General features: G+C 31.0%; 1 protein-coding gene across 5 annotated transcripts; it reads left to right on the top strand.

Moving 5' to 3' along the window:
- The first annotated feature begins 6,459 nt into the window (after positions 1–6,459).
- On the top strand, positions 6,460–14,584 carry LOC119679277 (GTP-binding protein 1-like). 5 transcript variants are annotated; one of them, XM_038091536.1, is made up of 7 exons: positions 6,460–6,584; positions 9,960–10,273; positions 10,342–10,522; positions 10,581–10,744; positions 12,893–13,071; positions 13,135–13,731; positions 13,788–14,584. In XM_038091536.1, the coding sequence occupies exons 2-7, from the start codon at positions 10,054–10,056 to the stop codon at positions 14,412–14,414; spliced, it is 1,968 nt and encodes a 655-aa protein (XP_037947464.1). In that variant the 5' UTR covers positions 6,460–6,584; positions 9,960–10,053; the 3' UTR covers positions 14,415–14,584. The 5 variants fall into 5 exon arrangements, with proteins under 5 accessions (XP_037947464.1, XP_037947465.1, XP_037947468.1 ...); XM_038091537.1 differs by lacking the exon at positions 6,460–6,584 and adding an exon at positions 7,095–7,393; XM_038091540.1 differs by lacking the exon at positions 6,460–6,584 and adding an exon at positions 7,696–7,712.
- Positions 14,585–15,339: the final 755 nt, after the last annotated feature.

The raw sequence follows: 15,339 nt of genomic DNA, 5'->3' as shown, positions 1-15,339 counted from the left end.
AAAAATATACAGCGCGCGAATTTTAAATGAGAATTTCCGAAAACTTTTCGGTCTTAATGTATATCTATTATTTTATATACGATGCATTATGTCCCCTATTTTTTAGTGCAGTGGAATACCTGCAAGTATTCCTACTCTGCGAACTTTTGTTGCATTCTTTGCATACCAAGTGGAGTAAAGGGTTGTACATAATAATCTAATATTTATTTCAGGATCCCGATACGAATAATACGGGTTATTATTCGTATCGGGATCCTGAAATAAATATTAGAGTATTATGTACAACGCTTTACTCCACTTCGTAGCCCTTTGAAAACTGGTAATGGACAGAACGGCGCTCTTTTAACCCAGCCTGGTAGTAAAACAGGATACATTACACTATTTTGAATAAGTCACGTTCTTAAGTTTGGAGTTTCCTCCTTCGAATTTTGTAGAAATGAAGAGAAAAAAAAAATAGTGGAACACTTCTGCATCTGTAGTGGAATAATATAGTGGAACACTTCCAGCTGTAGTTAGAAACAGGAGGAATATGATAGATAAACACATATATAGTTCTTTAACAGAAATATCCTGCGCTATGAATAAAATTGTGCTGCGTTTTGTAAGAGTGTCAACGTAGTGCCATTAAGACAACAGTTAAGATGGGTTTTTAAGTAATAGTAACACAACACAATCCACTGGCGACACCAAGCCACAGATCGGACTGGCTGTATAATCTAAGTACTCAACTAAGAAAGTAAGTAACTCAATAGACTCGTAGACACTAACAAAGTTAGTCAACTAACCCCACCACCACATAAGCCTAACCACAACTATTTTGAAATCGTTTTGTTGTTACAAATGATAATAAGATATTGATTAATTGACCGAATGATTAGTAAATTCGCATCAAGGACTACATATAACGATCTCCATCGTAATTGATTAAGCAAGTTTTAAATAATAATGGGAACAAATAAAAATTTATCAGCATAAGTACAGAAGGCTGTACTTATGCTCTAATATTCTACTACAATATAAGGTGCACTATCAGTCTTTATAACCATACATATTAATAGCATTTACACTAACAACAGCCACGGTTGCGCTACTGCTGGTACATCACGGTATTATTCATCATATTTGTATGACGTCAGTATTAAATTCTATCAAAAATCAAATTTGAAATAATTGGGATCATGTGCATTATTTCGGGTTAATATATTAATGTTCCTTTAAAATAGATTCGAACAGTTTCAAATAAAAAAGCAGTTTTTTGAAATAAAAACTTTATTCAAAGAACAAATAAGAAATGTTTAATTAGGAAGTAAGTTGTTTTAATTAAGAACTTTGGAAATTGAAAGCTTAATGAGATTAATTAGTAAATTATAATTAATTATGATTAATAAATATATATTTATTATGATATTTATTAACATTACAAATAACATTTATAAAATATGATTTTTTTTAAAAATACGTTAAATAATTTACATGATTTTGAAACAAAACTAAGATTTACTTATCATTTTTAGATAAAGATTTTAAAAACAAAATATTGCTAATATTGGTTGGGCCTAAATGCTTCCTTTTTTCCGCAATAATATTTCCAGCTAAAGAAAAAACTCGCTCTGATGCCGCGTTGCTGGCGGGAATTGATAATAACTTGAAAGCTAATTTAGCTAAATTTGGATAGTCTTCACTGTAACGTTCCCACCATTTAAAAACGTCAAAAACATTATCCATTTGGACTCTCAGCATTGCATAACGTTCGATTTCTTCCATTGGTGTTTCTTGGATCACAGATTCACCAATTAACTGCGGAAGAAAGTACTCCATTCCATTATCAATCGATTCATTAGTTTTATTTTGTGGAGTTAACTGCGAAGCTGATAAGGCAGCAGGTGGCGAAGTTGACTTCATCCGTTTGATAATTTCTTGCTCACAATATTCCTTGATAATTGACATGTCGCTCTGCTGCAAATGATTTGCTGGCGGATACAAAAACAGTGCCGCTTTATGAGTGATGCTTAAATTTGGCATCAAGTGTTCTTGTATGCCGTCAATTATTTTCTTTTTAAAGTTAGAAATTGCTGCTCCATCATTTTCATTTGGTTGACACAAACTTATTATCTTTTCTACAGATAGTATTACCAAGTTCATCGTAGGATAAGCAGATTCTTGTAATTTTTTTGATATAATATCAAAATCCGTGCAAAGAACAACCAAAGGTTTTATTAAAGATATGTCAATCTTATTAGTTATATTCAATTCTTCAGACTGCGGAAGAATTTCATTAATCTTCTGCCAGTTATTTTCTATTGACTTCAGCATTGCGAATTGAGAATACCATCCAGTTGGGCAATAAGTTTTTACAGATGTTTCCAACATATGCAGCAAATTTGCCTTTTTTAAGTATTTTACAAGAAGTTTGCAGCTTTCAATAGTATCTGTAAGTTCTGAAGTAGCATCAAAGGCAGAATTAACTATATTTGATATTAAGTGGTTAGCGCAATTTAATCTCTTATTATTTTGAAGCGCTTTTGTAACATTGCTGTCTCGATCAGTAACAAAAGTTATTGGTTCCAAGTCCCTCACGTCAAATTCATTAAACAGTGAGGACAATTTAGTGTAAACATTCAATCCACTCGAGTGCATGTGGTCCATCGATTTCATTCCAAGGACAATGTCCCGAATTTCGGAATCCTCTTTATAGTGTAACGTTGCGCATACGTAATTCCGCTTTACGAAATCGTCTGACCATAAATGAATAGTTGCTGATGCATCTCCGTCAGCGATTTTTTGTTTCATTTCCCTTTTGATGTCGTTTTTATTTTCCTCAGCTATTGTATTAATTAGTTGAGATATTGCCGTTGAGTCAGGCAATAAATAAGTCATATCAACATTTGCGCCATAATGTACACCAATGTTTATAAAAAATTTGATCATTTTTCGAAATTCATTTCCTTGTACCACACTAACTGGCACACAATTTTCAACGATCCATGCTGTGCAGGTCTTAACTGCTTTTTTCTTGTCCTTGTCCAATACTTTCCACTTTATACTTTTCGCCGGAAAAGTTGCTAAGTAGCAGTCGTGAAGAGTTAGATTCGACAGCTCTTCGTTGTATTTGAATAGATGTTTGCAGATGATGCAATATAAAAAATCTTCTAAAATAGAACCATCATCCTTCTTAATTTCTGCAAATACAGTCCACATCCTGTTGATTCCCTTCGGTTTATTGGATAAGGTGTAAACCCCAGCCTTTATTTTCTGGTACACTTGTTCGGAATCCTCTGAAGTGTTCATAATTGGTTTTCAGATTGTGTTTTATTCTTTTCACGGATTAATAATATTATTAATATATAATTTAATTTCAATCTTTCACCTAACAATTAATTAACAATTAATTAATTAATTTAACAATTAATAAAATTTCAAAAACTTCTTAATTTAACAGCTTAATTTAAAGACGTTTTAATAATTATTAATTAATTTTTCTTATGTTTATATTTAATAGTTAAGGCGACTTTACACATTGAAACCTTGTTATATTTTGTTATAATTGTGACTTTTGTCTTTTATTTTATATATAAATCACAGATCGATTACAGGTACCTATCTATCTTTCTTATCCTTATTTTTAGAAATATAAATATTTGTTTATATATGCAGAGCGTATTACAGAAATAGGTAAAATATTTCAAGGTTTAATCTATGGAGATTATTGTTAAACGATTTTAAGGATAATAATTCTTGGAATATGTATACCCTGTAATACATATTTATGCTTTATTTTGATTAGTATAAACCATAATTATACTGAAAAACAAAATTGAAATAGATAATTAGTTGATTTGAAGTAATTAGTTCTTAAAATCACATCAGTTTTTAAAGGATGTGATTTTTAGTGAGTTTTTAAATGAATGATTTAAAATAAACGAATATAAACGGAATAAACAAATTTATTCGATTGTGACAAACAAAAATATTGTGTGAATCCAATATAAGACTGTATTGATTGTTATTTTTGAATACTATTTTATTCACTATGTTTCAGCGAGACTTAAAATTAATTTTAAAACTGATTTACTTTTGAGAGCGTTTGCGCACAAGAATTAAGAGTACATTTAAGGTCGCTGTCATTAAGTCAGCTGTTAAGCGGTAAACAAAAATGTTGATTTTAATATTTTAAAAATGAACGGAGTAAAACTACAAATTGTTTTATATTTATTGCAAAAGAAAGATGTTGTACCAAAAATAGTAGAAGAATATAATAAAATAACAATGAAGATTTTAGGAATATCCCATATAAGATTTGCAAAATCACGAGAAATGCGATTACAACTCTTTAATTAAATGGCAATACTTCCGACTTCCATTTCTTGGCGAACTATTTCATGTTCTTTCTATATTTCTTGCCGTCTAACAGTTTTACTATTTCTTTTTTCTCATATATTTTAATTAAATACTCTTTCTCTTTTTTCATCGAATTTTTTTTTATTATTTCCCTTTTTTTATCCATATATTTTGTCAACAGTGTTATTTGTGCTAAAATTCAAACACCTAATGACAGTCAACAGTTGACAATTCAAACCTTAAACTGCTTTTGAGGTGTTTACGCAACGCTTATAACTTTAGTTTGTTTACGCGATCTTAAAATCGATTTTAAGAGTCTTAAAACTACTTTTAAGTTGTTTAAAATATTACAATTTTTCTAAATATTTCAATTAATTTATCAATTTTATTGACGCATCTATCATATTTTGAGTTTCTGTGCTTTAAGAAGTAAATTTATCAATTTTTTGTTTATTTATATCGGAAAAATATTTTTATATTCAATAAAACTATTAAAATTTATATTAGTAAAATAAGACCTATGAATTAGTTATCTGAATACAATAATTAATATTAAAAGTTCTGCTAAAATTTTTTTATTTAATGAAATGAGTTCAAACAACAAAAGCCTTTCAGAGGCTTTCAGAGCAGAAAAAAAATAACATTAACTCTGGTGAAAGAAATTGGCAGCACTTTTAAAATATGTTGAATGCTTTTGTTTGACATATGCTTTTTGTTGTGGTTTGTACAATGTGATATGATACGAATGACTTGAATTTTAAAATATATTTTCAGTGAACATTTGACATAGACTGATTTTTTTTGGCCGAATTAAAATTTTAGTCTTAAATTTTTTTTGCGAGTAAAATCTAATACGGCGTTTACATTGGCCGAAAATGGCTCATTTTGGTCAAAAATCGAAAATGAGTATCGAATGGCTCATTCTTACATATAAAATTTCAAGCTCAAAAATGAGTAATTTTCTCACATTCTGTATGAATGACGTTCGAATGCATTCCACATACGTTCCAAATGCAAAGGAATCCATTGAACATACCCTAAATGAAAGCTCTTCATGGCATTTTGACTGTTTGAAAAAGCTGTTTTTAACATATTTACAAAAAAAGGTAAACAAATGTTTGGTGGTTGCATTTTCTTGAAAACGATGCACTGCTTTTTAGAACTTTTAATTCCCAAAAAGTAATTAATCGAAGTTAAAAATATGTTTTAAGTTTCTAATGTAAGATTTGAAGGCATATTTAACCTTCATGCAACATTTTTTTGGCACAGGCCAAAAATCAAATCAACATGCAAGTTGAAAAATCAGCTGTTGAAATGAGAACAAATGAAATAGAACGAATGTAAACACTTTCAAATGGCTCATTCAAAATGAGCCATTTTCGGCCAATGTAAACGCCGTATAACTCAGATTTTAAGAGCATTGTTGTTGCTTCACATGTTTTCTTTCGTAAGTTCCGAGTATTGTTTTGCTACTTTGGAAGAAAGAAATACGGCTTAAGTAAATAAAAACGCTTAATTTTTAAATGTTTCTATTGGGCCTATTTACACTATCATGAACGTGAGATGAACTTGACAACATCTTGAACTGACAGTTCAGTTTACACTATCATGAACTGTCATGAAGCATGCAATTTTGTTTTGTTCTGTGTTAACGTATAAAATGCTTGTGTGTAGTAGTGCATAGCACAGAAAACATTCAGCATTAAATTACTTAAAAGGTATGCGGAGCTTCAACAATGGATCTGAATAAAGAATTTTGTTTTCGTGATTCAACATAAAAATCACTAAACTCATAAACACTAAAACATAACATTGTATGTATGCATTTCGTGCTGAAAAAAGAAGCATATTTCATTGCTTAAAATTTATGAACTAACATCACACTCTTTTCCCCCCTCATCTATCGGAAACCAGTTTTCAAATTCATGTTCATGTGTAGGCCCATTTACTTTAAAATTTATATCTTGTATCTCCTAATGTTTTCATATGAATACACTGTGTAGTAAATAAAATAGTTTACACAAAACAGTACAAATATAATAAACACAGCAACCCTGTCCAAGTACTATTTCTATTAGCCGAAAGCACGTAACTGCAGTACGTGTAACTACTGTCATATGCAGTAAACGATTCATTGTATTGCCACAACACTTATTAAAGTTTACGTTTGTTGTTTTGAAGAAAACTGTTTAATATAAATTTAAAAAATTCTCTTTGAATAACGACAAAAACTTGAAAATCATTAAGTGAGAAGATAATGTTAAAACAAAAATATAATAATTAGTGTTAAGTAATAGAATCTTAAGTGTTTTTCCTTTCACTTTTCCTATGCTTAATACAAAGAAATTTCCTGAAATTATATGACTTTTTTTAACAACATACTTTTATTTCTGCTTTTTTCATAACTCATTTGTTTTTAAAAAATTATACCCCCTACTCCCTCGCATGATCGGTAAAATCCACTATCCTTTCACTTTCAAGCTTTCATTTTCGTATTTATGTATACATATTAATGCCTGCAAGTGCACAGATATGTGTGATTGTTTGTGTGTGCATTGTTTTTTTTTTAACTTTGCATTGATTTCCCCCAATTGGGCGCTAAAAATATAACAATATTCAGCATATAAAAAATGATATTGTCGACAAACAAAAACGTTACATAAACAAAACGAAAACAACAAAAAAAGAAAAATGCAAAAAATATAACAAAATATTTAAGTTTATTTTTTAATAACTCAAATGCGTTTAATTTTTGTTTGTGCATTTCGTTGAAGTGTAGCTAGCAGTGCTTTTGGTAAACGCAATTTCCCAGCGGTTGTTATTATTTAGTTGGTTTGTTTTTGCAGTTGACTTATTTCACTGCAAGTGCAATTTAATTAAGTTTTGTCCAAGTGATAAAAAAAGTCATAAAAAATATAGAATTTTAGTTTATCAATGTGAATAATAAATAGATAAGTGCAGACGACATACACAACGCCAGCGTTACCTGGAGGATGAGTGCGGGTTGGCTATTGTGTATAAAGTTTACGTTTTAAACCAGACTAAACACTTCGTGGTGAGTAAGGACAGTTCACCGTGTGTCAGTGTGTTGAATAAATTTAAAGTGGATTATAAAGCTATTACAACACCGTACGAAAACTCGTTTTAGTGAATTTTAAAATATTTTTAAATTTGCCTATTGCGGTATTGGTAAAAACAAAATTGTGTAAGGAAAACAGTAATTAATCTAGTTTTAATGCATAATTGTGTTAAATTTCAAACTTTCAATTTTATATATTACATTTTGAACTATTTGAATAAAAAAGCTTATTGCTGATAAATAAAATTATTTAAAGTGCTGTAGTGAATTAAAAATATTTTGATTGAACTTTGTGGTGAGAAAATATTTTTGAAGATAGTTTAAATGAAGATAACTACGTAAAACGTGCTCTATGTTTATTTAACAATAAAAAAAAAATAATTCTAAAACGTTTGTTTGTTATCGCATTTAGACTTAGTTTACTTGGTCGTTATCTACATATTTCTTCAAACTGATTTATTTTAATTTCAGAATAATAGTTTTAATTATGAGCTGCAAAAAACAAGAGTAGTTTAAATTAAAAACAAAAGTGTCCTAAGAAAAATTATCTAAAATCATTTGTGGTGAATAAAGTATTGTAAATTAGTTAATTAACCAAATAGTTGAAACGTCATGATATCATATTCGTATACTTTTCTGTTAGTATTGCAAAGTATTGTAAATTAGTTAATTAACCAAATAGTTGTAACGTCATGATATCATATTCGTATACTTTTCTGTTAAAAAATATTTTTGTGCTTACGTTCTTCGTTACAATTTCATTGAATTGCATTGAAAGCAACAACAATTGACCTCCAAAACTACCCAATATGAAATAATTAAATTTTGTAATTAAAATTACAAACAAAAATATCGTTGCTTTATGTGTACTCTGTCATAACTTATCATTTTTTCTGCGTTCTTCTACTAACATATTAGCCGAACTCATATTAGCCAGCTTTAACTGACTAACATTTAGCCTTCTTCCAACTAACATTTTGGGATTTAACTCTATAAGTCTAATACTACGTTTACATTGTTAGATTTAGAGAAAGAGATTAAGTTAATCTGTAATTTCATTTTCCATCTTTTACATTATACATTGGAGATTAATTTTGGCGTTTAACAAATTTCTGTAAATAAAACATTTAATAGTAACTTTGTACAAAAAAATTATAAAATAAATTTAATAAATAGTTTTATAACAATAATTTAATAAATTTTAGTTACATTTCTGCACAAAACTATTATTAAATAAATTTAATAAAATCTTCACTCACTTCAGCATTTTCTAATTTTCAATGTTTATTTTGAATAAATTTTGTCATTTATCTTCCAATTATTCTAAGATCGTCGAAAAATATACGATATTAAGACATTTGCAGAGCTGCACAAAAAAATCACAATTTCTAAGGAGATTAAAAATTAATCTCAACCAGAACGACATAAACTTTTGTATGAGAAATCTGTAATTAAACAACGACATACTTTAACCTGGATTATTGCTTTAATGTACTGTTAATCTCACAATGTAAACGCCGTATAACGTAGTATAAATTTATTTACATAAATTTATCAAACACACGTAATAAAACATAACAAGATAAACGTTTAAATTCATCTCGAATGTATAATATAAACGGTGTAGATAAAAAATTCAGATTAACTTAACCTCGTTCTTCTAATCTCACAATGTAAACGTAGTATTAAATGTATTTGAAAACATTTTCATGGATTATATAGCAGGCATTGACATGTTTCCATGTCTGTATTATTTAAAGTATAAATTTAACTTATTTAAAGTATTTTTCATTTATAAAAATTTTTATTATTTATTAAAAAAATCGAAGTATTACATTGAAATAAATTTTAGATCATATGTAAGTGCAAAAAATAAATAAATGATATGATTTCTTAGCCTAGTTAAAGCCTAGTGTGGGGTAGTGATAAGCCCCCCCAGCCATTATAGAGTAAAAGTGCGTAATAGCACTAACTCAAGAACAAGAAGAAGAAGAAGTGCAAACTTATAAACATAAATACTTTAATAATTAAATTTGATTTAATTGAATTAAATTTAATTTTGCATTTGTGGTGACTTATAATTGTTGTGCCAAAAAATAAGGCAGTAACAAAATCACCTTATAAATTGTTTTATCCATTTGCCCAGTATAAACATTTTGTTTTGATTTTTGCATTTCAATGCATTTTTGCAGAAAAGATGTTCTTTAAATAATTTAATAGTAATAATAATTACAAATAATTTGTAATATTTAACAAATCCAATATTTTAATTTCATCAATTCTCAACAATATTGCATCAGCGTGGGGTTTTCTTTTTTTTTTTTTGGCTTCCCGAGAGTATAAATACCGGAGCCAGAAGCGACTCGTCTCACTTCTCGAATTTCACAAACATGAGCGCAAGCAATAAACTAAATCATAAAATTAAAAAAATTGGCAGCCGTCTGAAAAAAAGTAACAGTGCCTTTTTTATTACATTTAATACAATAAACATTAATTTCTTCTTAAAAATAAGAAATAAAAACTAATTTTTCTTTGCCTGCAGAATAAAAAGCAGTGGAGGTGGTGGATATGAATTTGTGCATTTCCATTGAAGATCAAAAATTCTTTAAGCGAAAATAAAAAGAGCATCAGCAAATATGAGTAACGAAGGGGCATTAGGTTCACCAAATGGGTTCATGGCACCCAACGCTATGTTTGAGGATATGCATAGTCCAAAGACAGATTATTCAAGCATACGTGGAAAAGTAGTGCTCGTTAGTCCCACAGAGGAGCAATACGAGTTGCTAAAGAAACGTTTGGAGGAGCGCACATTTGACAGTGGTGGAGAAACTATATATGAAATTGGTGTAGGAGAAGGTGACAACACTATGGCTTTATGATGAAACACTCTGTTATATGTGTATGTGTATGTTTGAAATTTTCAGATGGCAGTGACAGTGGTCTCGTTGAGGATGAATACCAAGCCTCCGTTGCCACACTGCAATCACTTGCCACCACAATTGACGCTGATATGGTACTTCTGAGACAGCGTAAAGGTGAAATGGGCATCACAGGGCAGTACCTAATAAGGAAACGTGTCGACACATCTGATTTTATGGAAATACGGTAAAATATTCATAACGAATTTTATAGTAAAATAAAATTATTAATAAAATATTTGCAGTGTTGCAGTTGTTGGTAATGTAGACGCAGGCAAATCTACTCTGTTGGGTGTACTTACACATGGGGAATTAGACAATGGCCGCGGACATGCAAGACAGAGGCTTTTTAGGCATAAACACGAAATGGAAAGTGGGCGTACTAGTTCTGTTGGAAATGATATCTTGGGTGAGAGAGCAATACATTTCTTTACATAATTATTTTATAGATTTCTTAACATACGAGTACACAAGTGTTCACTTATAGGAAAAGATAAAGGTTCGAAGAGATGCTCATTCTGTATATTCAAATGAAGCATACTTTAAGATATGAACCCTGTTATAAATTGAGGGGTTTTCTTTTAAAATTTTACCCTGGAACCATCTATTTCGGTTTAAATATAAGACGGAAGCTTTTTGTTTTTCTTAAAACAAGAAAACGCTTAAGGTTTTGGTCTTTTAAAAATATATATTTTATAGATCTTGCAGAAAATACAAATTTCATGAAATATTTCATCACAATAAGCCAATCATTACGCATTATAAAAATCGCATATTAAATTTAAATTCTTTGATAGTGTGGTAGCAGTGACACTTTCTAGAACGTAGTCTAATCATAAAAAATTTCCAATTTATTCTATCATTCGTTATAGATCTGCGTTTACTGAAAGTTTTACTCGAGTCTCTGTTGATTGTCCTTCTTCATGTAGTTTTTGGTCGACCACGATCTCTTTTTTCCTTGTGAATTCCATTCTAGAACGGAATGTGCGATTTCGCTGAAGGGTTTGCGTAAAGTGTGATTCAACCAAATGGAGTTTTTTTTAACATATATAAGACCTAGAAATAATTCTATCGTATTTTTAAAAAGTTTATGTGCTCTATCAAAATGAACCAGATTTCGAAATTGTAAAAGGGACTTCAAAAGATTTTAAACAATTTTATGACTATGTTATTGAAATTCTCTTGATGAATAAATCTTTTTCCCCAGAATATATTTCAACAGAATAAATCATCGTTTTCCAACCAGTGAAACAGATCTCCATTATAACTAGATTACACAATTTAATGTCTTTCTGTATGAGTCTAATATGACTCATCTTTAGTAGCACTAATACTCTGAAACTTGTATAAATAAAAGAACACACAGGTGCAGTATCCTCTTTGAGACCACGGTTGCACTGTAACAAAGCTCTCAATAGGCCTAAGCCTAATATCTTGTAAGAAAAACTATACATTCCACGTGCAACAAGAAATGTTCTAGATCAATTGAGATTAGGATACAGACATGTGCTTAACAGTTACTTACTCATAAACATGTTAGTTACCAACATTATTTCAACTCTAAATATCTCTTAATAAATAAATAACTCTAAATATGACGAAGTTGTTCATTTGTTTTGATGTCTTGTGTCTAATCCACATTTGGATCCGCCCCATTGAAGTGGTTAGGTTTATCAGCATTCATTAGCTTGACTTCAATTATTATCTCACATATCTCCAAAATAATTTTTATTCCATCGCTATGATCGTCTCTTAAAAGCATCTTTAAAAAAATATTCCTCCTCATACTCTCTGTCATTCTTTCTGTGCGGTCTATAGACGACGAAGTCATTGCTCAAGTGCAATTAGCATCCAAAAATATGCACCACAATATATATTTGCACGGTCTATGAGGTAGGGTTTTTTTATCTTAATACATGACTAGAATATATTTTGATCTGAATGTGTATATTTGTGTACCCAAATATTTTCATGGGGGAAAACATCGTGGGCATGATTCGATAAATATGAAAATGATTATGGAGCTAAGACAGTTACAAAGCTCCCTTTTGTCAAATCTCTATAACATTCCCCAATTCTATAACATATAATTCAGATGAAATCTCTGTGAATAACAGTTTTTCCAAGTTAAAAATAAGAACCTATGTATGTAATAAAGAAGTAGTGGTTCCAGTTGAAAAATGGCAGATGGTTAGAAAAGAAGTTACACATTCTCTTATACCATATTTTAATTTATTCCATTTCCCACGAATCATTCCATCACATATCCTCCCATCATTTTGTGATAGAACCTGTATATTCGCTGCTTGTCTAACTTTTTGAAAATTAATAGACCAATATTTGAGGGTCTTACAAATGCTAATTTCCAGTAGCTAGCCACCGGAGGGCATGACTTTGTAACTATGATATGGTCACGAGTCCGTGATAATGGCAAAGCTTCAGAAGCTGACGTTTTGAGCACAAAGAAAAATATGCAAAATAGTTCTTTCAAAATAATAGATAATAATATAAGTGTAAAAAACAGAAAACCTAAAATTTTGGTATACATTATTTCCAGGATTTGACAGTATTGGTAATGTGGTCAATAAACCAGATCATGGTACACTCGATTGGGTCAAGATTTGTGAAAAATCAGCTAAAGTTATAACATTCATTGATTTAGCCGGACATGAACGCTACTTGAAAACAACAGTTTTTGGCATGACTGGTCATGCCCCAGATTTTGGAATGCTAATGGTAAGAAAATTGATAAGGCAATATTAAACATGGAACCAAATATTAAAAATGTATAACTTACAGATTGGCGCAAATGCAGGCATTGTTGGCATGACTAAAGAGCATCTTGGTTTAGCGCTAGCATTATCTGTACCAGTTTTTGTTGTTGTCACAAAAATAGACATGTGTCCTCCAAACGTGCTCCAAGACAATCTTAAATTATTGTTTAAAATTCTGAAATCCCAAGGTTGTCGCAAAGTACCAGTTATGGTCAAAACACCTGATGAGGTTGTGCTAAGTGCAACCAATTTTGTTTCTGAACGATTATGTCCAATATTTCAAGTTTCCAATGTTACCGGAGAGAATTTAAATCTACTCAAAATGTTCTTGAATCTGCTAACAGCACGTATGTCTGGGCAAGGCGATCAACCAGCTGAATTTCAAATTGACGATACATACTCAGTACCAGGTGTGGGCACTGTTGTATCGGGTACTTGCCTACAGGGTTTGATAAAGCTTAATGATATACTGATGTTGGGTCCAGACCCTTTAGGCAACTTTACACCCATAGCTGTGAAAAGTATACATCGGAAACGTATGAATGTAAAAGAGGTACGTGGCGGCCAGACTGCAAGTTTTGCGCTCAAGAAAATTAAACGATCTCAAATTCGTAAAGGAATGGTAAGCCAATAGCTTACAATATTGAAATTTTTATACATTATTATATTTTATTTTAGGTTATGGTTAGTCCAGAGCTTAAGCCACAAGCTTGCTGGGAGTTCGAGGGTGAAATTCTCGTACTTCACCACCCCACAACTATATCATCACGCTACCAAGCTATGGTGCACTGTGGCAGTATACGTCAAACTGCTTCCATTGTTAATATGTCTAAAGAATGTTTGAGAACTGGTGATAAAGCACACGTCAAATTTAGGTTCATCAAACATCCAGAATATATTCGTCCTGGGCAACGTATGGTATTCCGTGAAGGCCGTACGAAAGCTGTTGGTAATGTCCTCAAACCAATCACAAACTCCGTTGCTATACATCACCGAGCTAAACCTAACAAAATGCAATCACGTGGCACTGGTCAAGGAAGTTCGCATTCACAAAATCAAAACCAAAGTCCAAATGTACAAGCGGCAACTGCAAAGCAAGTATCAACAACACCTGCCGAGGGAGTCTTAGAAGCTAGCGTTGATAAACGTGACAATCGTTCTGGCAAACGTACAAAACGTAATTATTCACATAACACCAATGGTGCGGCAGGAAATACAAGTACGGCAAATCCAGCTGGTGCCGCTGGAAACATAAAGAATGACCAACCACAAGCAAACAGTTCACATATCAGCAAAGCGCAGTGAATTCGCTTTTAAGTAATTGACAAAAGTAAAGTAAAGAAAAGTAATATTTTTGGACGAATAGGCATAGGCATTAAATATTAATTTCAATAAATTATATGATCTATGTGTGTTTAATTTCTTTCCTACATAAAAGACTATGTAATACATGTAAAAATTTGATTTAATAAATTTTAATTTTACTAATGCAAGACGCTGCCGCAAATTTTATTTTAGGTTCGCTGCCACTTGAGATTTTAATAAAAATTATAAAAGAAAAATTCTTCAAACAATTAAAATCTTTATACAATGGCCCTTTTTATACAATAGCGTCTCCTTTCTTCAACTGAGGTCAAGATAAAACAATATGCTATTTGGTTACTAGTCACGCAATAAATACGTCCATTGCTAATGTGTGTTCAAAGTGCATCTCTACTCGACAGGACATCGCTTTGCTATTTTCATACTTAAATGTGCACTCAAATTTGTTAACTTCTCCCAGTGTGGTATAGGACCTCAATGATACTTCTAAGTCTAACTTTATTTAATAATTCTCTATAGATCTGATTCCATGTATATCGTGCTTCAGCTAACCTACTTTTGAACTATCTTGTGTATTCCATACCAAAGCTTCTCTCGCCATGTAATTTCTCGGTTGTCTAAGCCTAACCACTTTCACTCTCTTATTTTTATTTCAATTTGTGCTGCTGTTCGAGTGTTTTGGTTCAGCAGACGTTCATTTGTTATTCTGGCCACCATATTTTAGACTTCTACGTAGGCTCCTGTTGACATTTGCATCTTTCTCTCTATATGTCTGGAGTGCTTCCATGTTTCACAGCCGTAGTACAAGATAGATTTGACATTTGTGTTAAACATTCGCAGTTTGGTCTACCTTCTGAGCTCAGTGGACCGCCATATTTTGTTAAGTGTACCAAATGCGGCATTCGCT

This window comes from Teleopsis dalmanni, chromosome 2 (genome assembly GCF_002237135.1).
Source record: "Teleopsis dalmanni isolate 2A chromosome 2, ASM223713v2, whole genome shotgun sequence".
Classification (NCBI taxonomy): domain Eukaryota; kingdom Metazoa; phylum Arthropoda; class Insecta; order Diptera; family Diopsidae; genus Teleopsis; species Teleopsis dalmanni.
The sequence above is the reverse complement of the archived record's forward strand: the minus strand, read 5'-3'. Positions and strand labels throughout refer to the sequence as shown.

Coding starts and splice junctions, on each gene's coding strand:
- LOC119679277 (XM_038091536.1), top strand. CDS start 10,054: ATGAGTAACGAAGGGGCATTAGGTTCACCAAATGGGTTCATGGCACCC. Junction 13,072..13,134: donor CAGATTTTGGAATGCTAATG/GTAAGAAAATTG, acceptor TATAACTTACAG/ATTGGCGCAAATGCAGGCAT. Junction 13,732..13,787: donor CTCAAATTCGTAAAGGAATG/GTAAGCCAATAG, acceptor ATTTTATTTTAG/GTTATGGTTAGTCCAGAGCT.